General features: G+C 41.0%; 1 protein-coding gene across 6 annotated transcripts in view; it reads right to left on the bottom strand.

Moving 5' to 3' along the window:
* Positions 1-3,565: 3,565 nt before the first annotated feature.
* LOC109266144 (phospholipid-transporting ATPase IB-like) overlaps positions 3,566-25,822 on the bottom strand; it is a 225,712-nt gene continuing 203,455 nt past the window's right edge. For all 6 annotated transcript variants that reach the window (XM_019447931.2, XM_053900764.1, XM_053900771.1 and 3 more), the window contains 3 exons: positions 20,460-20,558; positions 9,390-9,478; positions 3,566-3,965 (listed from right to left, as the gene is read on the bottom strand). In XM_019447931.2, coding sequence (XP_019303476.2) covers positions 3,865-3,965; positions 9,390-9,478; positions 20,460-20,558 — 289 coding nt within the window. In that variant the 3' untranslated portion in view covers positions 3,566-3,864. The remainder of the gene's footprint in view (positions 3,966-9,389; positions 9,479-20,459; positions 20,559-25,822) is intronic.

Genomic DNA, 25,822 nt, shown 5'->3' with positions numbered 1-25,822 from the left:
ATTCTAAAAATTGCATGTAAAACTGTTTGATATTGTCTTACAGGTAATTGCTCTTTTTCAGTTTTTGTTCAGCCTTTTTCTTTGTGTTTCAGTTTGGATAGTTTCTACTGCTGTGTTCAAGTTTATATATATACATAGATATATATACATATATATCTATGTATATATATGTATAATACATATACATATAATACATATGTATATATAATACATATATATATTTGATTCTGCAGTGTCTAATCTACTAAACTTATTCAATAAAATTTTCATATTGTATATTCTTTTCAGCTCTAGAAGTTTCATTTATTTCTTCATTTATGGTTTTAATTTCTTTCCTCATTGTGCTCATGTTATCTTGAAGTCCTCAAACATAGTTGTAATAGTTATTTTAAAGTTCTTGTCTGTCAGTTCCATTACCTCTGTCAGTTCTGGGACTGCTTCCATTGACTTTTATTTTGGTTACAGATTCGGTTTTCCTGCTTTGAATATCTGTTTGAGTATTTTTGACAAGATGTTGGACATTGTTACTATTACACTAAGGTGGATCTGTTTTCTGCTCTTAGAGGGTTTGTTTTTCCTTCCAGGCAGCTAAATTAACTATGGATCCCCCTAATGATTTGGATGCTTATTTTTAAGCTTTCCTAAGATAAGCTTTGTTAAAGTAAGATTATGGGTCTATAGTAGTTCTTGTTCTAAGTGCTGGCTTAGCCTTACTATTAAGGTATGGCTCTGGGGTCTTTGTGGAATATCTCAAGTATTCATCAAGCCCTTTCTACCCTATTTGGTTGAATATTGAATCCTGTAGAAGTTGTAGGAATTGTTCAGCTTAAATGTCTCTGGTAGCTGTCTTTGCCATCGTCATTGAGTTCCACTCCACATATATGTAGGTGAGCATCTAGTTATTCACTCTGTGACATCCCTAAAGAAATGTCTACAGCTCTGTGTATAGCTCCTTTCTCAATAGTACTATAACCAGAAAATATCAGCTGCCTCAGCCTCCCCAAATTTTTAGCTTAGTTTCCCCAGTTCACTGAGAGTACTGTGCTTTGCTTAGGTACTACTTTCCTGTACCTTGGTCTGGAAAATGCCTCTAGGAAGAAAGCCTGGGAAATAGTATGGCTTTTAATTCCTTTCTCTTAGGGATTATATCCCTATGCTGCCCTTTGTCCAATGTCTGAAAATATTTTTCTCATATATTTTTCCAGTTTTCTAATGGTTTTAAGTAGGAAGGCTTGTCTAGTACATTATGATTGGACATAGAATTACCCTGTATTATTTTTAAAAATAGCTTTATTGAGATTTAAATCACCAATTCATCCATTTAAAGTATAGGATTCAATGGTTTTTTAATATATTCATTTTAACATGGGCAACTATTACTGCAGTCAATTTTAGAACATGCTTATCACCTCAAAAAGAAACCCTGTACCTTTTTGATATTAACCCTTTCCCCTTCATCTTCCCACCGGCACTAAGCAACTACTAATCTCCTTTATATATCTATAGTTTTGCTTATGAACTTCCCAATGGAATATTATATGTGGCCTTTTATGATTGGCTTTTGTTTTTTTACTTAGCATAATGTTTTTAAAGTTTATCCATGTTATGCATATATTAGTATTTCATTACTTGTTATGGTCAGATAATATTCCATTGTACGGACATACCACATTTTGTTTATCCATTCATGGATAACTTTTTGAGATATTAATTAGATTTTTCTCCCCATGTTTTTCTTGTTGTCTCCATTCAAACAGTTATCAGGCTTTTTGGATTATTTCTTCAGAGGAGTCCTTTGATAGGATAGAAAATAAAGGTTCCACCTTTAAAAATTCTGGTTTTTGCTTTTAAAGACTCACTAAATAGAATGGGTGTGAGAAAGGGGACTTTGGACTACAGGAGGAATTTGAAAGCTATCTGTTCATTCCCTCAGCGTGCCCTGGAATGATAATGTGTTCCCGGAGAGGAATGTCTTTGCTGGTGATGTTAGACCACATGTGCAATATTTTGATTTATAAGAAGTATGTATTTGGTCAAGATGGTCATCTGAATGACCAACATACATTTCTCATATATATTTATTTGGTCTTTGTCCATGGTTCCTGGCCCATAGCAACCAAAACCCTTGGGATTCCCTGAGTGATAAGAGCAATGAGAACTTCTTTTGTTTTATTATTCAGTGTCTTGTCATCAGTTCCTGAAAATGCTTTGGACCCTTAGAGGCGAGATGCTGTCTTTTTATTCCTAATCAATCCCTTTCTATCACAATTGGGTTTATGTTAATGAAGTTACTTTTAGAAAGCACCTAAGGATGGGGCCTGGTTGCCAGGGGAACCAACAATAAATAGAGGGTTGGAACTTTGAGTCTCACCTACCCCTTTCTGAGGAGGGGGAAGGAGTGGAGTTGAATCAGTTACCAATGGCCAGTAATTTAATCAATCATGCCTTCATGTAATGAAGCCTCCGTATAAACCCAAATGAAAGGTTTCAGAGAACTTCTGGGCTGGTGAACCAGAATGTTTCCATGTGTTAACATGCTGGGCCCAAACTCCACTGAGACAGAAACTGCTTTGTTTGGGACCTTGCCCTGTGTATTTCTTCATCTGGCTCTTGAATCATATTCTTTCATATTATTTAATATCCTTTGTAATAAATTGGTAATCTAATGAGTAGATGGGTATTCTGAGTTCTATGAGCTGCTCTAGCTAATTAATTGAACCCAAGAAGGGTGTCATGGGAACCTTTGATTCATAACCAGTTGGTTAGAAGCACGGGTGATATTCTGGACTTGGGATTGGCATCTGAAGTGTGTATGTGTAGGGAGGGGCAGTCTTGTGGGGCCGAGTCCTTAACTTGTGGGATCTGATGCCATCTTCCAGGTAGATAGTGTCAGAATTGTTGAATTGTAGGACACCTGGCTGGTATCTGAGAATTCTTTGGATGTATAGGGAAAAAAGCTCTCCCACATCTCAGAATTAGGACCCAGAATCATTAACAGGCGTGGGATTTCCAGCCTCCTCAAGGGTTTCAGTTTCCCATACCTGGCTCAAAAGCCTCATAAAGTGACCAAAATAAACCATTTGTTTTAGTGGTGACCTGTGTGGGAAGACGACAGAAGAACAGAGGGGTGTCCCGATGCTGTGCACTGTATGAAACCCTGGAAAGTTGGTAGACGCCTGAGGCACAGTCCCAAGAATGATTGTGGTTGAATTTCCTACCAAGTCCTAATGTAATGGACATTACATTCAGTGTACAGAAAATGGGATATGCTGATTCCTGCACACTGATTTTGAAGCCTGAGATTAGGGTATTTTCCACCTGTTTGAGTTCATTGAAATCAAGAGTACCGCGCAGATATTGTACAAGTAAAATATGATTCAAAGTGACAGGACATCCTACTTAGAAAAATATTTTATATTCTGCCTTTGCACGCTCCGCCTTAGTCTGTGAGTTTTCAAAGTACAGAGTTTGTGGGTGACTCGTGTGCAGTTAAGTAAGGGAGGCTTATTCATCATGACATTCTTTACCTTTTCTCCCAAAACAACTTTTACCAGAGCTTAAGTTTTGGTGAAACAGAATGCTTTTAATTTTATACTTCAGACTGAACTGATTATCTCACAACCACAAAAAAGTAAACAAGTTAGGTGAAACATTGAACGCAAATTAAAAAAAAAAGCAAATAGGCTTCCCCCATTATTTGTATCCAAGGATTGTGACTCCGTCGATACATAAATAACAAATTGGCCAGAGCCACAAGAAATGAGCATTTGGGGGCGTTGGCACGTTCCACAGTCTCGGGGAAGGACATGAGAACACAGGATGTGGTCCAAACCTCACTCGTAGCTGGACTCAGAAGAGATCGGACTATAAGCTCTTACTGGTTTTGATTTTAGTAGCGTCATAAGAACGGACGAGTTCTTCCTGAGTAATCACACCTTGTTCTAGCTGAGAAAATGCGTACCCACCTGAAAGAGTAAAGCACAGAGGAGTCTGTTAGGAGCACTAACAGGGAACATTCTGTTGACAGAAAGCAAGACTCCTACCAGACTGGGCCTCATCGGCCACATCAGCCAGGCCCATGACGGAGGCGGGAAAAGTGGTGAGGTGATGAGGGATGGTAATGGAGCGGCTTGCAAATTTGGCTGTGTTAACATACCCACTCCTGGGGCCACAACTGAAGGAAGGAAAGTGATTTATGTCCATGTGGCACTGGATTAACTGAAATCGCTCCTGCGTGGAAGGAAAGACAGGTGGTCCCAGCCTTCCCTGCACAGTGTAATCGCCTGGGAGCTGGTGAAATCCCAGGATCCGGCACCGACACCAGACCAGTGCTTCTCAAGTGTGCACCAGAATTCCCGTGGTGGCCACCGGCCCCACGTCCAGAGCGTCTGGTTTCACGAGTCTGCCGCGGGGCTCAAGAACTGATCATTCTGACAACTGCCCAGCCGAAGTGCCTGCCGCAGGCCTAAGTGCCAGGCATGGAGCATCACCGTTTGGGCCGATTTAACCACCAGCTGTGGGTGGACACTGTTATCAGTAGCTTCCAACCCCTGGGGGTTTCCTTCCTCCTCTTTCCTTCCTCCTCTTTCCTTCCTCCTCTTTCCTTCCTCCTCTTTCCTTCCTCCTCTTTCCTTCCTCCTCTTTCCTTCCTCCTCTTTCCTTCCCGCTCGAACTCCATCACAACCTCAAGGTGGAAGTTTGCCCTTTTTTTTTTTTCTCTTTTCCCCTGTTTTTATTCTTGACCTGAGCCTTCCAGAGAGCAGGAGGATCTGAAAAGAATACTTCAGATTTGGCCTGAAAGTATATTTCTGCTTGCTTCTGACAAGACTCGTATACAGAGAGGACCTTTTGTGAGCTGAAGTGGCCGCATCACCCCATTCAAAGCTCCGGGTGGTGTTTTAGAATTTTCTTTTGTACGCTAGTGATCTGTTGTGACTTTTTTGACTCATTCTAAACATTTAAACCTAATTTTCCTAAAAAAGGTCCCCCAAACTATATAAAGATCTGGCCTCAGAGAAGCAGGACCTGCTGCTACACCAGAGTTAAATGGTGTCTTTTTGGAAACTGGGCCTGGTTTTCCTTCCAGCAGTGTTCCCAGGGAGGAGTGAGGGCTGAAGAGGGACAGCAGGGACCATGACCCTCCACCTGCCCAGCCCGCACCCCTCAGCCTGACAGAGATGCGCCATCAGGTCAGCGGCTCAGTCTGACGAACCTTTACCTTCTGTTTGCATCCAAATGGGGAGCTCAGAGGAAGCCTCCAGCTCTTGGCCTCTCCCACTTTTGTCCGTCCTGACAGACGGAAAGTAACAATGGGGCCCTGGGCAAAGCCCTGGATGGACCCCACTCCTGAGCTTCCCCTGGCTGGCTTCCCAGTGCACCTGCTTCCTAGATGCTCAGCCACAGCCAGAGTCCAAGGATAGAGGGAGGGACGTAGAGGTGAAGGATGAGGGAATTTTCAAGCAGCCAGAATCCAGGGGATGAGGGATAGAGGACGGGTGGGTAGGGGGGAAGCATGAGGGAATTTTCAAGTCATTTTTTTCTTCACCTGGTAAAACGTCTAGCAGATTTCAGAATCGACCATGTCATTTCTCATTATTTTGGCATGATTGTCTTGTTTAATGCACTTCATTAGAAATTGAGGAGTCTGATCAAATCTTAAAGCCAGAATTTTCTGGCTCAAGAAAGAGTTGTTAATTGCAATTAACAAAGAACTTCCCCTTCTATTTCTTATTTGAGGAGCTCAGAGCACTTTACAAATTCAAGCTAATATTTTGGTGTACAGCAGAAAAATATACAGGACCCCCAAACCCACAAACTGCCTGAGGGACTTCAAGCAATAAAAGATAATGTTGCAGAAAAAACACCTCAGAAGCTCTTATAATCCTGTAAGATTTCTAACCTTTCAATAACATTCTCTGTTTTAATATTTTTAAAAAGTGGGTCATGAAAATACAATGTTTTTAAAAGTAACTGAAATATGTTTTCCTGTTTCTCATATACATTCAGTCAGTGATATTTTCAGGACATTCATATTGGTTTTGTAGTGGTTTTAGGACAGTGTGATTACTGCGTAAAACACCCGTCTATTTGAGTCCAGATACACGTGTCCGTTAACACTCCACACTACCTATCATGACCCCGGTAGCATGAAATGCCAAAAAGGTAGAGACAGTGCAGCTCAGGGACGGTAACTAATATGCCTGGAGCCCCACAGCCAGTCACGAGGCAGAACTGGGATGTAGCTGCCCATCTGTCTGGTTTCCGTGTCTCTTCTCTGGAGCTCGACAATGTGGCACTTTGGAGTGAGACAGACTGAGGCTCCAATCTGGCTTCTACCCATTTCTAGAGATAGAACCTAAGGCAAGGGACAAATTTGCCGAACCGTTTCCTTCTCTGCAAAACGAGGATCCATCCAGTTAACCTGCCATTCAACAAGGATTTAATAACTGTCTCCACATGGTGGCTCCACATATTCAGTGCAGTGAAGCCCGAGCATTTAACAGTGGCCCAAGTCACAGTTTTATATCCATAAATATGGGCTCCATTTTGGCCATACTTATAGTTGACGTCGGACAGATGGAAGAAGGAATGGCTATTTGTTGGTACGTATGATTCTGCTTGGAGACTCTTCATTAGTCAATTAGTTCATTCATCCGATGAGATTTGTATAGTGTGTCTACTATGTACATGCATTCTTGGAATGAATTAGTAAAGCAAAAATCCTTGTTATGGAGCTTACCTTCTAGCAACAGAGATACATAAATAAGTACATAATAAGCGCATAACATAAAGTTAATCATATGGTGCCCAAGAATGTACTGAAGAGCTGTGAACAACAGAAAAAGCACTTGGACAAAAACGTGAAGGAAGTGAGAGAATGAGTGACACGGATAACATGAGGGATTTGCTTTCTAGGCATAAGTGTTGGCCAGTTCAAAGGCCCTGAGGCGAGAGCATTCCTGATGCGTTGTGAGAAGAGCACAGAGGATGGAGGGGAATGAAGGAGGAAGAAGATTAGATGACACTAGGAAAGTAGCGGGGTCCAGACCAAGTAGGTCTTTTTTGACGTTGAATCTGATAGCCACTGCGGGATTTCAAGCAGAACGCTGATGTGCTTGTGCTGACGTCATTTTAAATGCGTCACTTCGGCTACCGTGTAAGAGTCACGGGTAGGAGCAGGAGATGGGTTAAGAGGTTGTTGAGGTAGTGCCGGTGGGTGATGGTGGTCCAGACCCGGGTGCCAGCGGGGGTGTGCGTGGCCAGCGGTCGGTCTCTGAGCACAGCGTGACGGCAGAGCCATCTACTACGTTAGAGGAATTAAGAACGACTGAAAGGATCGTGGCCCGAACAGTCGGAAGCGTGAGGTGTCTTCAAGCGAAGGCGGCAGATGGGGCCGGCTGGGGGGGAGAGGAAGCCAGGGGCGGTTTTGGACATCACTGGTGGCCTCGACTGGAGGTGTGCCAGTGGCGTGGCAGGAGCGAAGGCTTACTGGAGCGGGTTCAAGAGAGACTGGGAGGAGGGGATTTGGAGACCCCGGGGACAAACGATGTGATCCGGGGCCGTTGCTGCAAAGGAGCGCGACGGAATGAGGCGCACTCTAATGGGTGACGTGGGGTCCAGAGGAGGTTCTGCTTTGTGAGACCACCTTTTGGAGGCTGGTGGGAACGATCTAATAGAGGAGCGTGGGAAAGTGGTGACGTAGAAGGTAAATGAAGGAGCGGCCGGAGCGAGGCGCTTGGGCGTGCAGGAGCAAAGGGAGTCAGAGGCAGGCGCACGGGAGGGAGAGCCAGTCTGCGCAAACAGGCGGGAAGGCAGGGCACGTGGCAGGTGAGGTGGTGGCGGGAACCCCTGCAGGTTCATTTCCGGTGCGTTTTTCTCAGCGATGGAGAAATCAAGGCCATCAGTTGGGAGAGAGGATGCGAGGGATGCCACCCAAATTTGTAAGACATCTGCCATCCTTTGTTTTCTTGTCCTCGTTCATTTTTTTCTTTTTCTTTTTTTTTTTTTTACCTTTGGTTCCCTTTCAACTGCTGTTTCCTAAGTGTCCCTAGGGTGAGGGGAAGGCAAAGTGGTGGGCACAGGACAGGAAGAGGAAGCAATGCATGTGTGTGCAAAAGACAAATAGCAGTGAATCCAGAGACACACAAATCTGTGATATAAAAAATAGACAATAAGGGACACATGGGTGGCTCGGTCTGATAAGCGTCCAGCTCTTGGTTTCGGCTCAGGTCGTGATCTCTCACTTCGTGGGATCGAGTCCCACGTCAGGCTCTGTGCTGATAGTGCAGAGTCTGCTTGGGATTCTCTCTCTGCCCCTACGCTGCGGATGTTCTCTTTCTCTATGTCTCTCTCTCTCTCTCTCTCTCTCTGTCTCTCTCTCTCTCTCAAAATAAACAAGCTTAAAAAAATAGACAATAGAATTTTAAAATCCTACAACTTTCAACAAATACGTTGGTCAGAAAGGAGGGGACAGTTAGTCTCCACAAACACCACATGTTCCTTTATTTGTATCACCTTTTGGTTTGACTCGTTCTCAGGATCGTACTCAGCACTCACGTTACCAGACACGAGTCACATGGGACCTAAACATTTCATCTAGGCACTTCTTGGACACATTTCTTTTTGAAGGAAGGGAAAATGAAATAACTTTTAAAGGTTTTCATGCCCAATGTGGGCCGTGTTAACATCACACCCCCAATAAGGGTATGTAAGTTTTCTAAGGGTGTAAATTATTTGGAGCCAGGTACCACTTTTCCATTTAAAACGTTAGGCTGGGAATCCGTCAGAAGGTCTTGAAAACGTGAGGATGTTAGATTTAAGGATGTTATCATTGAGTGGGAGGCCAGGAATTACTCTTTCAGACCACACTTGCTTTAGGCCAAGCACATTAATTTCATGAATCCAATGGAGCCCTCCTTCTGTAGGAGAACTACCTTACCTTTTAAAACATATGTAACGCTACAGGTAGTTTCCTTTTTGAAAAAAATTGTGGTAAAATACATGTAACGTAACACTTACCGTCTTAATGAGGGTTAAGTGTACAATCCAGGGGCTGTAAGTACATTCAAAGTGCTGTGGAACCATCACCAGCATCTGTCTACGGACCTCTTTCCACCTTCCCAAACTGCAACTCCATACCCATTAAACACTGAGTCCCCGTTCTCCCATCCCCGGGCCCCCGTTGACCCCCAGTCTCCTTTCTGTCTCTATGGGTTTGAGGACTCTCAGCACCTCATAGCAGTGGGGCCATACGGTACTTGTCTTTTTGGGTCTGGCTCCTTGCACTTGGCATAATCTCATCGAGAAGCACCTAACGTTGAATTACTCCTCCTCCTCGTCCGTAGGTGGAGTCTCAGCTTTGCGGCCTGCTTCACGGCACCGATACTCACGTGGGGCGCTTCGATCAACAGATTCATCCTGGAAGACCACCTTGTGCAGCTGGCTGGACAGAGGCAGCTGGAGGTGTTCTGTCTTCACGCTGTGAGTAAACCGATCATAACCTGGCTTTAGTTCATCGGAAAATGAAACAGAACAAAACAAGTGACGAGGTGCAAGAAAAGAGTCTTCCTCACGTTTCAGAGGGTGTTCATATAGTTCAACTGAAGTTGAAAATTAATACTATCCACACACTCAACAAGGTGCTTCTTCTAAAATAGGGTTGTGCTTGTGAACGTTTCTTTATTATACAGCTCTCCCAACTGTCCTTCACCGGTAGTTGAACTGAACGACCAATGTCTGGTCCGTCTTCTGGCCTCCCAGAGCACCTTAGAGATTTTATAATGTGTATTTTAAAAATCTGTGTCTCAACTTCCTGTTCTAATGGCAAGGCCATCACTTACGCTGGGTCAAGACTCTGAACCATGTCTATCGGGAAGGGTCAACTCTAGCAAAAGAGCTACCTTCTCCGGTTCCCAAGGCTTATTGTGACACTACACCGGAAGCCCCAGGTTCAATACTTTCTAAATTCCACAGAGTGGGTAAACATAGCCGCATAATTAGAGAAGTCCATGGTTTTTTCTTTTTTTTTTTTTTTCCTCTACAAGCTGAAAGATGGGGTTGAAAAAAATACCCAGGCGGCCTAACCTAATCTGCTTTCTCACTCCTAAGATGTCACTAGGCCATAGTGGGGCCTTCTGCTGTTTTGGGATTTCCCATGTATCCTGACATTTGCAGGGACTTGAGGGGCTCACACCCCGCGTGATAAACTGTAGCTGCTTTCGACAGCCGTAAGGGCGCTCCGATACCGTGTCCTCCTGCGGGAAGAGGGTCTTCCCTAGAGCCAGCTTTCCCTTCGTGGCTCAGAGGAAGGTTTCGAGGGATGCCTGAAGAAGCAGCTCCTGGGGCGGTGCGGCTCAAAGGTTATTGCACGACAGGGGTGGCCTTTGGAATAGTTGGCTACTGGCTTCCCCCTCTGAATTCCCCTCTAGAATGAAGGTTACCCACTGATAATGTCCTGAACCAGATTTTTGTTTAACTTAAAAAAAAAAAAAGGATTTTACTTTTGCTCATATATCTAGGAGCTGAAGAGCATTTGGCTCTGGGCTTTCCAGAATCCATTTACTCATTTGCATTCCCTCCTCTCCCTCTCTCTCCTCTGTCTCCTTCCCTCCCTTTTCCTTTCCCTCTCTGTCTATGCTAAATTTGACACAGATAAAACATTTACACGGTTAAAAATTGTAAGAGAAAATATGAAAAGTAGAGAATAAACATTGTTTTCCTTTCCCCATCTTCCTGGTTCCTCACTGGTAATCTGTTCTTTACTGGTAATCGCTCGAAGTGCTTTCTTAGCTAATTTTGCAGAGGTGCTTTCTAAGAAAAAGTGCTCATATATTATCATCCCTGCCCTTTGCACTAAAGGTTGCATATTGTACGCGGCGTCTGACATTTGACTTTTTCGGCTAATACATCCTGGAATCGTTTGCATCTCAGTATCCAGGGAGCTCCCTAACTCCTTTTCACAGCTAGAGAGTATGTTAGCATGACAATGTGCCACAGGTATGGTTGTTCCTAAGTGTTTGCTGTTCCAAATACTGTGGTGGTCCCTACCGCTGGGACCTGTGTGAGTATTTTGAGGATGGGAGGGAATGGTATGTTCCCAGAAATGGAATTACCGGGTCAAAGGCCATGTGCAATTATATTTCTGATAGATATTGCCAAAGTAACTGCCATAATTCTTTACTTTCCCATACTTTCACTAACCAAGGGTGGCCAATGATGATGGATGAAAAATATCCTTCCTGTGTACTTAGGATTTTCATTTCTTATTATGAGTAAAGTTGAGAATATTTTAGTATATGTGCTGCCGAAGCGAGCAAAGTTGAGAATATTTTAATGAGATTAAGAATCTTTAGTATTTCCTTTTCTGTGAACTGTACTTTGCTTATTTTTCTATTGCTTGGGGGTGGTTGATCTTACTGATTTCTAGAAACAATTTATCTATTGGGGAGGTTAGCCCTATGTTATGTGAGCTTTCTTTTTGCACATTTATATCGTGTTTATCGTTTTGGTTTGGTTTCTTTTTTTTTTTTTTTTTTTTAAATTTTTTTTTTCAACGTTTTTTATTTATTTTTGGGACAGAGAGAGACAGAGCATGAACGGGGGAGGGGCAGAGAGAGAGGGAGACACAGAATCGGAAACAGGCTCCAGGCTCCGAGCCATCAGCCCAGAGCCTGACGCGGGGCTCGAACTCACGGACCGCGAGATCGTGACCTGGCTGAAGTCGGACGCTTAACCGACTGCGCCACCCAGGCGCCCCTGGTTTGGTTTCTTACTGAGATTGATTTTGCATGTGATAGAATGCACAGATCTTAAAAGTGCAGTGTAATGAATTTTAACAAAGGTATTTACCTAGGTATCAATCTCCCAGATCTATTTTTTATATCAGTACTATACTGTTTTGATTGCTATAGCAATATATATTAGCTTTAGAAGAGAATGTAATATAGTGTAATAGCTTTGTAATATAGTTTGAAATCAAAAAGTGTGATGCCTCCAGCTTTGTTCTTTCCCAAGATTGCTTTGGTTATGTGGGGTTTCGTGCAAAGTTTAGGATTTTTTTTCTATTTATTTTTTATTTTTTTCTGTTACAACATCATTAGAATTTTGATAGGGAGTGCATTCAGTCTATAGATGACATTGGGTAGTATGCACATTTTAATGTTAACTCTTCTGATCCATGAATGCAAGATATCTTTCCATTTATTTGTGCCCTCTTTAATTTCTTTCATCAGTGTGTTACAGCTTTTGTTATTTAGGTCTTTCACTTCCTTGGTTAAATTTTTCCTTTGTATTTTATTGTTTTTGATGCAGTTGTAAATGGGATTGTCTTCTTTATTTTCAGATAGTTTACTGTTAGTGCATAGAAATGCAGCTGATTTTTGCCTGTTGGTTTTATATCCTGCAACTTTCCTGAATTTGTTTATTCTAACAGTATTTTGGTGGATTCTTAAGGATTTTCTATCTGCAAGCTGATATCATCAGCAGATAGAGATAATTTTACCTCTTCCTTTCCAATTTGCATGCTTTTTTTTTCTTGCCTAATTGCTCTGTCTAGGACTTTCAGTGCAGTATTGAATAGGAGTGGTGAGAGTGGGCACCTTCGCCTTTTTTTGTGATTTTAGAGGAAAAGTTTTCAACCTTTTACGATGGAGTGTGATGTTATGTGTGGGTTTGTCATATATGGCTTTTATTCTGTTGAGGTGTGTTTCTTCTATACCCAGTCTGTTGAGAGCTTTTATCATGAGAGAATGTTGAATTTTGTCAAGTACTTTCTCTGCATCTATTGAAAAACCATGATTTTTGTCTTTTATTCTATTACTGTAGTATGTCACACTTACTGATTTGTGGATGTTGAACCATTTTTGCATTCCCAGAATAAATCCCACTTGATCATGATACGTGGTCATTTTAACGTACTATTGAATTTAAGTTAGCTAGTATGTATTGAAAATTTTTGCATTTATATTCAACAGGGATATTGGCCTGTAGTTCTCTTGCAGTATCCTTACCTGGCTTTGGTATCAGGGTAATGCTGGCCTGGTAAAAGGAGTTTGGAAGTGCTCCTTCCACTTCTATTTTTTGGAAGAGTTTGAAAGGGATCGGTAAATGTTCTGTAGATTTCACCAATGAAGCCATCTAGTCCTGGACTTTTATTTGTGGGGGGTGTGTCATTACTGATTGAATTGCCTTGTTTGGGTCTATTCACATTTTCTCCATTTTTTAAAAGTGAGATATAATTGACTTATAACGTTTCATTTCAAGTGTACAACATAATGATATGTATAATCACCACAAGTCTAGTTAGCATCCATCGCCATACATAGGTATAATTGTTTTTTCTAGTGATGAGGACTTTTAAGCTCTCTTTTAGTATTTTTAAATATACAAAGTAGTAATATTAACTGTAGTCACCATGCTTTATATTACATCCCCATGACTTATTTTATAACTGGAAGTTTTCACCAATTTCATTCTTCATCAATTTCACCTTACCCCATCACCACCTCTGGCAACCACCAATCTGTTCTCTGTATCTGTGAGTTTGGTGTTTTGTTTTGTTTAGATTCTACATATAAGTAGAATTTTTGTCTTTCTCTATCTGACTTATTTAACATAATGCCCTCGGGGTCCATCCGTGTTGTCACTAACAGCAGAATTTCCTTCTTTATTATAATTGAATAGTTTTCCATTATATATATACACACACATACTACATTTTCTTTATTCATCCACTGATGGGCATTTAGGTTGTTTCAATATATTGGCTATTGTAAATAATGCTATAGTGAACATGGAGGGGGGTGTGCAGATATTTCTTTAACATAGTGATTTTGTTTCCAGAAGTGGAATTTCTGAATCATATGGTATATCTAATTTTAATTTTAACTGTTTTCCATAGTGACTATACTAATTTTCATTCCCAGCAACACTGCATAAGGGTTTCCTTTTTTCCACATTCTGCTAACACTTGTTATTTCTTGCCTTTTTGATAATAGCTGTTATAACAGCTGTGAGGTGATATATCATTGTAGTTTTGATTTGCATTTCCCTGATGATTACTGATGTTGAGCACCTTTCCATGTACCTTTGGTCATCTGTATGTCTTTGGGAAAATGTTCATATCTTCTGATAGTTTTTAATTGGATCGATCGGGGTTTTGCTATTGAGTTGTATGAGTTCTTTATATATTTTGGATATTACTCCTTTATCAGATATGATTTGCAAATATTTTCTCCCATTCTGTAGATTGCCTTTTCATTTTGTTGATGGTTTCCTTTGCTGTACAGAAGCTTTCTCGTTTGATATAGTCCTACTTGTTTATTTTTGTTATTGTTGCCTTTGTTTTTGGGGTCAAATCAAAAAAAATCACTAAGACCATTCAAGGAGCATACCTTCTGTGTTTTATTCTAAGAGTTTTAGGGTTTTAGGTCTTACATTCAATCTTTAATCCATTTTGAGTTAGTTTTTGTGTATGGTGCAGATAGTGGTCCAGTTTCATTCTTTTGCATGTTATTGTCGTTTTCCCAACACGTTTATTGAAGATAAACGTTGTATATTTTTGGTGCTTATGTTGTAAACTAACTGACCACATACGTATGGGGTATTTCTAGATACAAATTTCTAGATACAAATTTTTGGATTGTTTGTTCTAATTCTGTGAAAAATGCCATTGGAATTTTGCTAAGGATTGCCTTGAATCTGTAGTTTGCTTTAAGTAGTGTGCACATTTTAACAATATTCTTCTAATCCATAACCATAGAATATTTTTCCATTTGCTGGTGTCATCTTCAGTTTCTTTCATCAGTGTCTTAGAGTTTTCAGCTTGTAGTTTCTGTGTCTCCCTCTCTCTCTGCCACTCCCCTGCTCATGCTCTGTCTCTCTTTCTCTCTCTCAAAAGTAAATAAACACTGAAAAAATTAAAAAAAAAAAGGAACACAACTGGTTTTTGTATATTGATTTTGTACCCTGTGATACAGATTACTGAATTTGCTTATTCCAGCAGGTTTTTTGATGGAGTGTTTAAGGTTTTCTGTATATAATATCATGTCACCTGCATATAGTGACAATTTTACTTCTTCCTTTCCAATTTGAATGAACTCCCTCCCCCACTTTTGTTTTGCTTAATTGCTCTGGTTAGGACGTACAATATTATATTGAATAAAAGTGGCAAGAGTGGGCTTCCTTATCATGTTCCTGATCTTGGAGGAAATGGTTTCAGTTTTTCACTGTTGATTATGATGTTAGCTGTGAACTTGTTATATGTTGAGACCTTGTCATATGTTGTCATAGCTGTGGCCTTTATTAAGGTACATCCCTCTGTACCCAGTTTGTTGAGAGTTTTTATCATGAAAGGATGTTGAATTTCATAAAGTGCTTTCTCTATATCTCTTAAGGTAATCATGATTTTTATCCTTCATTTTGTTAATGTGGTGTATCTCACTGATTAATTTGTGGATGTTGAACCAACATGTTATTGTTGAATTTGGTTTGCTAATATTTTGTTGAGGATTTTGTGTGTATGTTCATCAGGGATCTTGGCCTATAATTTTTGCTTCTTGTACTGTCCTTCTCTGGTTTGGTATCAGGGTAAGTGCTGATCTTGTAAAATGAGTTTAGAAGTGTTCTCTTTTCTTCTATTTTTTGGATGAGTTTGATAAGGATTAGTATTAATTCTTCTTTAAATGTTGGGTAGAATTTACCAGTGAAACCTGGTCGTGGACTTTTGTTTATTGGGAGGTCTTTGATTACTGATTCAATTTTCTTACTGGTAATTGGTTTGCTCATATTTTCTATTTCTTCATGATTCATCTTGGTAGACTGTGTTTGTTTCTAAGAATGTATCCATTGCTTCCAGGTTGTCCAATTGTTGGTGTATAATTGTTCATAGTAGTGTTTTATGATCCTCTGTATATCTGTGGGATCAATTGTAATGTCTGTCTTTTCTTTTTTTTTAATTTATTTTTTTTCAATATGACCTTAACTTTAAAAAGCCTCAGGGTACAAACACAATAAAGTCATTCATTAAAATATTTAAAACTGATGGCAACATAATAACAGTTGTATTCCATACTGCTTTTTCGTCTTGGCAGGGCAACTAATAAGACAGGGTTTGGGTTTTTTTTTTTCTTTCTCAAATTTTTATTTAAATTCCAGTTAGTTAACATACAGTGTAATGTTAGTTTCAGGTGTAGAATTTCTGATTTATTTGAGTTTTCTTTTTCTCTTCATGAGTCTAACCAAAAGTTTGTCTATTTTTTGAAAAACACAGTAGTTAATTGATCTTTTCTATTGTGTTTTTGCTCTATTTCATTTATTTCTGCTCTGCTCTTTGTTATTTTCTTCCTTCTGCTAACTTTAGGCTTAGTTCTCCTTTTTCTAGTTCCTTAAAGGGTATCATTAGATTGTTTATTTGAGATGTCTTTTGTATCTTAATGTTGGCATTTATTGCAATGAACTTCCCTCTATAGAGCTGCCTTTGCTGCATCGCCTAAGTTTTGGTATGTTGTCTTCCCATTTTCATTTGTTTCCAGACATATTTTTATTTCTTTTTTGACCATTGGTTGTTCAATAGTATATTGTTTAATCTCTACAAACTGTGAATTTTCCAGTTTTCTTCTTGTAATCGATTTCCAGTTTCATAGCATTGTGGCTGGAAAAGGTGTTTGATATGATTTTAGTCTTCTTAAATATCTTAAGACTTGTTTGGGGGCTGAACATATGATCTGTCTCAGAGATTGTTCCATGTGCCTTTGAGAAGAATGTATATACTTTTGCTCTGAGATGGAATGTTCTATGTGTATCTGTTACGTCCATCATCTAACAAGACATTTAAGGTCAATGTTTCCTTGTTGATGTTCTGTCTAGGAGATCTATCCATTAATGAAGGTGGGGTATTAGAGTCCCCTGCTATTATTGTATTGCTGTCTATTTCTTCTTTTGGGTTTGTTAATATTTGCTTTATATATTTAGTATTCTTATGCTGGGTGCATAAATATTTACACGTATTATATCCTTTTGTTGGATTAACCCTTTTTTCATTGTGTAATGCCTTTCTTTGTCGCTTGTTTTTATTTTAAAGTCTATTTTGTCTGATATAAGTATAGCTACCCTAGATTTCTTTTGGTTTCCATTTGCGTAGAATATCATTTTCTGTCCCTTTGCCTTCAGTCTCTGTGTGTCTTTACATCTGAAGTGAGTCACCTGTAGACAACATATAGATGAGTCTTGTTTTTTTTAATCCATTAAGCCATTCTATTTCTTTTAATTGGATAATTTAATCCGTTTACATTTAAAGTAATTACTCATAAGTATAGGCATACCTCACTGGTACTGCAGGTTTGGTTCCAGACTACCATAGTAAAGCTAATATTGCAATAAACCAAGTCAGATGGATTTTTTTGTTTTCCCTGTGCTTATAAAAGTCATGTTTATACTATACTGTAGTCTTAGTGTGTCATTGCATTATGCCTTAAAAAATGTACATACCTTAATTAAAAAATAACTTACTGCTGATGACTGATTACCACCACCTGAACTTTCAAGTCATAATCACTGTTGACAGATCACCATAAAAATAGTAGTAATGAAAATGTTTGCAATACTGTGCAAAGTACCAAAATGTGACATAGAGACATGAAGTAAGCAAATGCTGTCAGAAAAGTGGTGCCGATAGACTTGTGGACACAGGATTGCCACAAAACTTCAATTTGTAAAAAGAAAAGGTGGGGAAGAAAAGCAGTATCTGTAAAGTGCAATAAAGCAAAGCACAATAAAACATGATATGCCTATGTGTAGTTACTGCTTATTTTTGGCTCTGTTGTTTTTTTGGCTGTTTTGGTTGTGTACTTATTACCATTTTGTTTGTTGTTTTGAAGGACCGTTGTCCTTCATTTCTTGCTCTCTTTTTTGTGATTTGATGGTTTTTCTGTAGTGGTATGCTTGGATGCTTTTTTCTTTATTATTTTCTTTGTGTATTTACAATAGTTCTTTGCTCTGTGGTTATCATGAGGCTTACCTAAAATGATTTGTAACAGTCTGTTTTAACTTGCTAGCAGTTGAAGCTCAAACGCATTCTAAAGGTCTGCATTTTTACTTTCCCACCCCCCCTTTGTTTTGTATGTCAATTTTTTGTTGTGTTCTATTAACAAATGATTGTAATTATAGTTATTTTTTACTACTTTTGTCTTTTAACCTTCATATTGATTTATCTATAACCTTTTCAACATTACATTATTTTGAATTTTACTATATATTTACATTTACCAATGAGATTTATACTTTTCATGGTTTTCTGTTGATTAGTGCCCTATTGTTTCAGCTAAAGAAGTCCCTCTAACATGTCTTGTAAGGCCAGGCCCGTGGTGATAAACTCCTTTCTCTTTTGTTTCGAAAACTCTTTATCTCTCCTTCAGTTCCAGCTTTGTCCAACAGTATTCTCGGTTGGTAGCTGTTTTCCCTTCAGCACTTTGAATATAGCATGCTACCCCCTCTCGGACAATAAGTTTTGTGTTGCAAAATCGGTTGATAGCATTGCCTTGTGTGTGACAAGCTTCTTTCCTTTTGTTGCTTTCAAGATTCTTTGTCTTTGATTTTTGACAGTTTCATTATAATGTATCTTGGTGAAATCTTCTTCGGGTCATACCTGATGGGGATCTTTCCGCATCATGCACCTGGATGTGTAGACATATACTTTAAAGTCTCTTGGGTAAATACCTAGAAATGGAACTGTTGGGACATGGGATAAGCTTTTCTTTAAACTGATGAGAAATGCCCAGCTGTCCAGACTGTGTTTTTCAACATCTGTACTTGTTGTTCATCCTTGCCAACGCTTGGGACCGTCACTGCTGAGTACTCACCAGGTGCCAAATATGTGGGTCTTGATTAATCACCCCATTCATTTATTTTATATTTGCCCACTTACAATTTTGCTTCTTCCTAAATAAAATCAAAAATGTGTTTGGGCCTCTTTATTCAGGTCACATCACCCGTTGCTTTTGACCCTTTCCATCTTGGTTAACAAAGTACTCCAAATATAGCAGCCATTCAGTATAGTTAAAGACTTATTCTTTGCCTTATAATTCCTGTATAAATATTCCAGATGCAGAGAAAGCCCACCTAAAACTCCAAGACAGACCAGGCTTCATGGAAGTGCCTTGAATAGAAGAAAAGGAGCATGGCACTTTTACTCAGAAGAACACCCGGGTTATGTCAGACAATTGGAACGGATCTCTCCCTGGAGATAGGTTAGATATAGAGATAAAAAATATTAGTACACTTTGAGTCCTAGCATTTGGTCTATTCTTCTCTCAAGGCCATCGGGTCAGGACCAGTGGGAAGAAGCAGCAACTGTGGAAGCGAACACTGTAATTTGGTGTCTTCTTCCCAGGCGGTGGGAGGAAGGGAGCATTTCTAGAAGCAGCCCTGGTCTTTTTCTCTGGCGGTGCCCTCCCCTGACCTCCTGTATCCCCAGCTTCGTCTAGTGGGAAGGACTCAGAGAGAGGAGCTGCTTCCCCTGCACGTCTAAACCTTTCTGCAAGAATCTGCAGGGGAAAGTGGCAGAGATTAGCAGATTCCTTGGCCCAGAACAGGTATCTGGGTGTCTGTCCACCAACCACTAGAAGTTAAAATAAAGTCAGCATGCATAAGCTTGATGCACCATCTGTTAGAATAATAGCAAGGGAGGTTGTGAAAAGGACACACCTTTCTTTCAAAATATGTGGGGTGAAATGGAAATGTGATTTTCCAAAACGAGCCATTAAAAAAACCCACAAAACCTTTTGGTGACCAGACATGAGAAGAGAAAGCCATAAGGAGGTATCTCAAATTGGTTTTGTGTGTGTGTGTGTGTGTGTGTGTGTGTGGGATGGGACTGTGTGTAGGGCACTGGAAGCCACTAAGAGGGTCTTGTCTTTCTCTGAGTGAGAGAGTGAGAGGAGAGGTCATAGGAAGGCAGAGAGCAGGGAGTGCTGTGGTCTGATTTACCCTGCCAAAGCCTCCTCCCTCTGACTGCTATCTGGAAGGCCAGAAGCAGAGATACCTGGTAAGAGGCTTCTGCAATAATCCAGGAGAAAGAAGATGGAGGCTGGACCTGGTCAAGATGGTACAGGTTGTGAGTAGTGATCAAATTCTCAGGGTTTTTTGTTTGTTTGTTTGTTTGTTTTGAAGTAGGAACAGTAAGATTTTCTGACACGATGGGGGTGGGATAGGAGAAAGAGGATGTGAGAATGACTTCAGGATTTCTGGCCTGAGAAACTGGAAGAATGAAGTTGCCATCCGCTGAAAGGAGGATCTTACGGGAAGCTGGTGTGGCTGGGGGTGTGAAGTTCAAGAAGCCTGCTGACATGCACTTAATAAACTTGCGGAATCATGACCAGTATGGAAGTGCCTGGGAGGGGAAAGGTAGAAAAAGAACAAGGAGATCAGGTTTTTAACAAAAGTCAGGATAAAGGGAAGAGCCTCACCTCTTTTGAAACGCTGTTGGAAGATGAAGTTCTTGAACTCTGCCTCTTTCCATCTTACGAACTTCTTCTAGTATCGTTCTGTTGCAGGTATTTCTAATCCTGTATCGTATGGGAAAGATAAAAAGAACACGAGCTTTACACAGTGTAAGCAACAATTTCTCCCTCTTGGGTAGCTGGACATCCCTTGACTACAGGCTGTACGATGAGATGCGATGCATTGTGCCCAGCCTCCGAGCGAAACCAGAGTCTTGCTTTCCCAGCAGCTACAAGGCGTTACCAGAGGGGGTGCTGCAGCCGCCCCGAACACTGCCGACTCTCCGTGCAAGTCTGTAGATCTGGGTGTGTGTCTAAGTTGCAGGGGCCGTGACTCTGGACGAGTCAATCTGCATGCATTTTAGCCAGACAGTTGAAGGTTCAGAGGACTGAGACGTGATTCCGAATGACTTTTTCTACCATGGTCACTAGTTGGGAATCTTGATTCTCAAGTTTTCAGCTGTGTGCTGCCTCCAACCCTCACTTCAATCAGAGAGACCTAGGACTACCTGTGCCATTCACAGCAGTCGTAATGGCAGAGTGGATGTGTCCTGTCAGTGCTTGACCACAGGTGTGCGTTTCTGACTGAAACCGACAAGACAGTGCTCTCCCTTTCTGTGGCAACTTGTTTTCATTAGGGTCTCTATCTGTATTCATGCACTCATCATTCATCCACTCCAGTATTCTTTAAGTTTCTTTGAGCCACAATTAGATACCAAAGCAAAAATAGACATTGTTTCTACTTTCTCTTTTTTAAATTTTTTTAACATTTGTTTCTGAGAGAGAGAGACAGAGCATGAGCGGGGGAGGGGCAGCAGAGAGAGAGGGAGACACAGAATCTGAAGCAGGCTCCAGGCTCTGAGCTGTCAGCACAGAGCCCGACACGGGGCTCGAAGTCACAAACCGTGAGATCATGACCTGAGCCGAAGTCGGACGCTTAACCGACTGAGCCACCCAAGCACCCCGGTTTCTGCTTTCGCAACGCTTCCAACGTATATAGAGAGACAGTCAACAGACAAGTACACGAATGAGCCATGTCAGAGGGAAACAGGTATGATGGAAGGGGCCCCACGTGGCACCATTCCAGTGTGAGGCAGAGGTAGAAGCTTCCAAGGGTGTTAGCAAAGCCTTCTCTGGAGAAGTGGAATTTGAGCTGGGGTGAAGGAGGAGAAGCCGGTTAGTGACGGAGGGTGTGGGAGATCATTCTGGACAGAGGAGACCCACTCTGGGAAACCCCTGTGGTGGGAGGGGCCAGTAAGCATGACCTGAGAGACGCGGGGGAGATGGGGCTGGAGCAGGCCATCTGTGGCCTTGGGAGGGGTCTGGCAGGCGCTAAGAAGTGACACAGAGGACAGCTCACGGACTCCTGGGTAGTCATAGCCGCTCACATCCCCAGACAAGTACAATTAAAAAGTGCAAGAGTTTAGGCTGGTAGTGAGACTTGGTGGTTTATAAATTTTAGGCTGGCTGAGACAGAAAATCACGGGAAGAAGGAAGATTGGGTGATTAGGAGAAGTTATTAGAGAGGTCAGTGGTCAAGTTTTGGGACAAAAACCATCAAAGAATGTGATGCCACACACTTCAAAATTGTATTATAAAAGAATTAACAAGCCGGGGTGCCTGGGTGGCTCAGTTGGGTAAGCCTCTGACTTCAGCTCAGGTCATGATCTCGAAGTTCCTGAGTTCCAGCCCTGGGTCTAGGTCTGTGCTGCGGGCTCAGAGCCTGAAGCCTGCTTTGGATTTTGTCTCTCTCTCTCTCTGCCCCTTCCCCGCTCACGCTCTGTCTCTCTCAAAAATAAGCATAAAAAAAAATAAAAAAATAAAGAATTAACAAGCCTAAACACTATTGTATACTTGAAGAAAAACACGTGTCTAACTGGTATGCTTCAATTTTAGGAATTTTCTAAGCTGTTCCCTAAACAAAGGAAGCTGCCTTTCTCTCTAGTCAGCAGCTGTTCTACTGATATTTTAACTTAAAACCTGTGACTGTGACGTCACTGTGTTGGCACTGCATTGAATCTCTTGAAATCCTTTTGGATTAAAGTAAAATTATGAACATGTAACAAGCGAACACTTTACCATGCTCTTTGTATGTTAACTACAAAGTTTATCTGTCTCAGGTGTATCAGGAAATTACTGATGGGAAGTAACTTAACAAACGAACAACGAAGGAAATGTAGCTAACAAGATATGGCTTGAATGTTGGAAAAGAAAAGCCATACTTTATTTGACAGGTTCAGAAGTCCGTGATTATTCGTTATAAAAAAGCTTTACTTACTATGTGTCTATCTAACAACATTTTTGGACATCACAATGTAAGGAAAGGTGAAGAGTGATGGAGGAGAACATTTTGTAAAGCAGTTGAAACAGAGGCACAGGCTATATTTGCTGTTTACTCGAAAATGAACAGTTTTTGTTTTATGGAAAGAAAGTTCAAGGTAGAGTATAAACATCTTCTAACACCTGGGAATGGGTTATAAATAGTAAAATATGGTATTTGTCACTTATGATTTTTCTATAGAATAAACAATAGAACTAAATTGTCAAGGAAGTACGCATGAGACATAAATAAAAAGATCCGTACATAAATACCAGCATGTGGCAGGTAATTTTCTAAACACTTTATATGTATTAGCTCTTCTATTCGTAATTCTGTGAGATAAAGTGCTGTCATTTGAAATGTAGATTGGTACGTTAACATTAGGTTGAATTTGAAATCTTACACATTTTATATAAAATAGATATTAAAATGACACCTAAACCACATCAGTTTTCATTACAGCATATATTTGGAACTTTCCAAACTCAAAACCATGCCCGGCTCTAAAGCAGATAGAGAAATGCTCAGTTTGGCTGTCCAGAAAAGCCCTCCCCAGATCATCAGGGCACCCTTCAAGCCACCACATTTTCTCCTCGCTGCACAGCAGGAAGCCCCCTGGGGGGGGGGGGGCGGGGGCAGCAACCTTGACAGATGAACTTCGCTGTGCTATGAGTATATAGCAGTTCATTTAAAAATGCCATCTCAGGGGTGCTGGGTGGCTCAGTCAGTTGAGCAACCGACTCTTGATTTCAGCTCAGGTTTGTGGGGTGGAGCCCCACTTAGGGCTCCACGCTGAGTGTGGAACCTGCTTAGGATTCCCTCTCTCTTCCCCTCCCCGCTCACGCGCACGTACACACTCTCTCTCTCAAATAAACAAACATTAAAAAAAATACAAATGCCATCTCAGATAAACAATTTGGAAGAATTAATTGAGAAATTAATTCTTAAGAAAACCAAATTTATGCTTTTTAAGAAATACATACTATCCATATTATACATGTGCCCAATGAGGTGTTTTAAGCCAAGTTTGATACAACGTGAAAGTGCAGGTGGTTAAGAGGGTAAAAATGGAGTGTTTACGGATCCACATCTACCCCTTATTGCCTAATAGGAGAGGGCCATCCAGGAAGGTTTCAGATGCCACAGGGCAAAAGATGACTACCTCATTCTGACGTTTCTTACCCGTAAGAGTTTGAGTTCTGAAATGGAGAAATGAATGGTGAGCTAAGAAAGAGCAGAAATGACGCAGCTGATGTGCCGAAGAGCTCATACTGAGATATTTGTAATGCCACGTGCTGGAATTTAACACCTTTAAAAAAGTTTAACACACTTTCAGGAAGATTCGAAAACTCAGGCTCCAAGTTCCGCAGTGACACCAGCACAGAAGACACGCTTGTGCACGGTCCGCGTGTGGCCCATTCTTCATCTACGTGACCGCAGTTAATGCCCAGTCGGTTACTTTGTTCCTCAGTAATTATTTCCGAGGTTAAACTGAAAAACTTGTGGATGGGATGCGGATTAGGATGTAGTGAGGAATAGTTAGGAGAAATATATTGCACGTTAAAATGTAGTAGTTTAAAATTTCCCCAGATCGAGCACTTTATAGAAAGGTTTTTTTTTTCTTTCCAGAAAGAATCTCATCCAACTTAATAGAAATACTTATACTCAGAGATGGAATAAAGCAATGTGAAGAAAATTGCATTCTGTAAGCAAAAGAAAGTATGGAATGAAACAGGACCAGTACGTATTGCACTGGGGAAATCGATGCTGTGGTATAGATATGAAATGCTCGCTTTAAAGAATGTTTTCATGTTTATTTATTTATTTTGCGAGACCGCGAGGGAGAGAGAGTGTCCCAAGCAGGCTCTGCACTGGTAGCACAGTGCAGACGTGGGGCTCGATCTCACCAACTGTGAGATCGTGACCTGAGTCAAAATCAGGAGTCGGATGCTTAACTGACTGAGCCACTCAGGCGCCCCTGAAATGGTTAGTTTAGGTTGGGAGTCTTCAACGTATCCCAGTTCGGTTGAGGTTTCTGTCTCCCTACTGGCCACAACTCTGCTAGTAGGAACCCTTGGGTACTAAGTAAATAAATGCCTTTGGGGCAGCACATCCTGGAACACTCCGATTGGAGGTGCCCCCAAAATGGGAAATGCTATGTTTCCAGGGTTTTTTTTGTTGTTGTTGTTATAATTATTTTTTAAAGTCTGAGATCTGTTAATACAAAGGTGGGTATGTAACTATTAATTACATTAGAATGGTTTCCTCCCCAAATGGCAAAACCTACTGAATGGAAGATAAGATGTACCTGTGGGACTGTGGAGAAGACATTCTGTGCCAGGGCAGAATGTGTATGTTTCAAAATGTGATGAGATCGGAGCCATGGAGATATTCTAGGATTTGTGAGCCCGGAGACACTGGTTTTATCTCACCCCTGCACAACTTTACTCGCATTCCAAAGAGCGGGAACCCATGATCCGTCTCCTTCTCTTCCCCAGGAGAATTTGCTTACATTAAGGAGCAAAGCCTCTCTCCTCTCTCAGCAGAGAAGAGAGGAAAACTGCCGTTCTCCTGCACAGACTCCCAGGTTCATAGTCTGGGGCTTCCTCCGCTGTGACATACCTTTCATGCCAGGAGGGCTGTCCATCCAGCTCTCCTGGCATGACCCCAGCAGGGGGGCACCAAAGTGGCTGCTGCCACGAGTAAGCACTACTGGCCTGTCTCTGCCCTGAAGCCTCCTGCTTTCAGGATCAAATGAATAAACATGCATATTACAAACGTATTAAGTACTTTCTCTCCACCTCCCATCGCTAACTTTGGTTGATGAGTTAATAGTGATATAAAGGGTTCTTCAAATGGTTTCTTAAAAGACAATTCTTGCTGAAGGTGGAATGAATGAAAAGACCCCCTCCCCCACACTTGTGCAAGTGCGCGCGCACACACACACACACCACACGGAAAGAGAAAAAGAACCTAATATGTTTGGGGGGGGGGATTTGAGAAAGATTCA

This window comes from Panthera pardus, unplaced genomic scaffold (genome assembly GCF_024362965.1).
Source record: "Panthera pardus isolate Hobbes unplaced genomic scaffold, ASM2436296v1 HiC_scaffold_1, whole genome shotgun sequence".
In the NCBI taxonomy this organism is placed as follows: Eukaryota; Metazoa; Chordata; class Mammalia; order Carnivora; family Felidae; genus Panthera; species Panthera pardus.
This window is presented reverse-complemented; position numbering and strand designations above follow the sequence as displayed.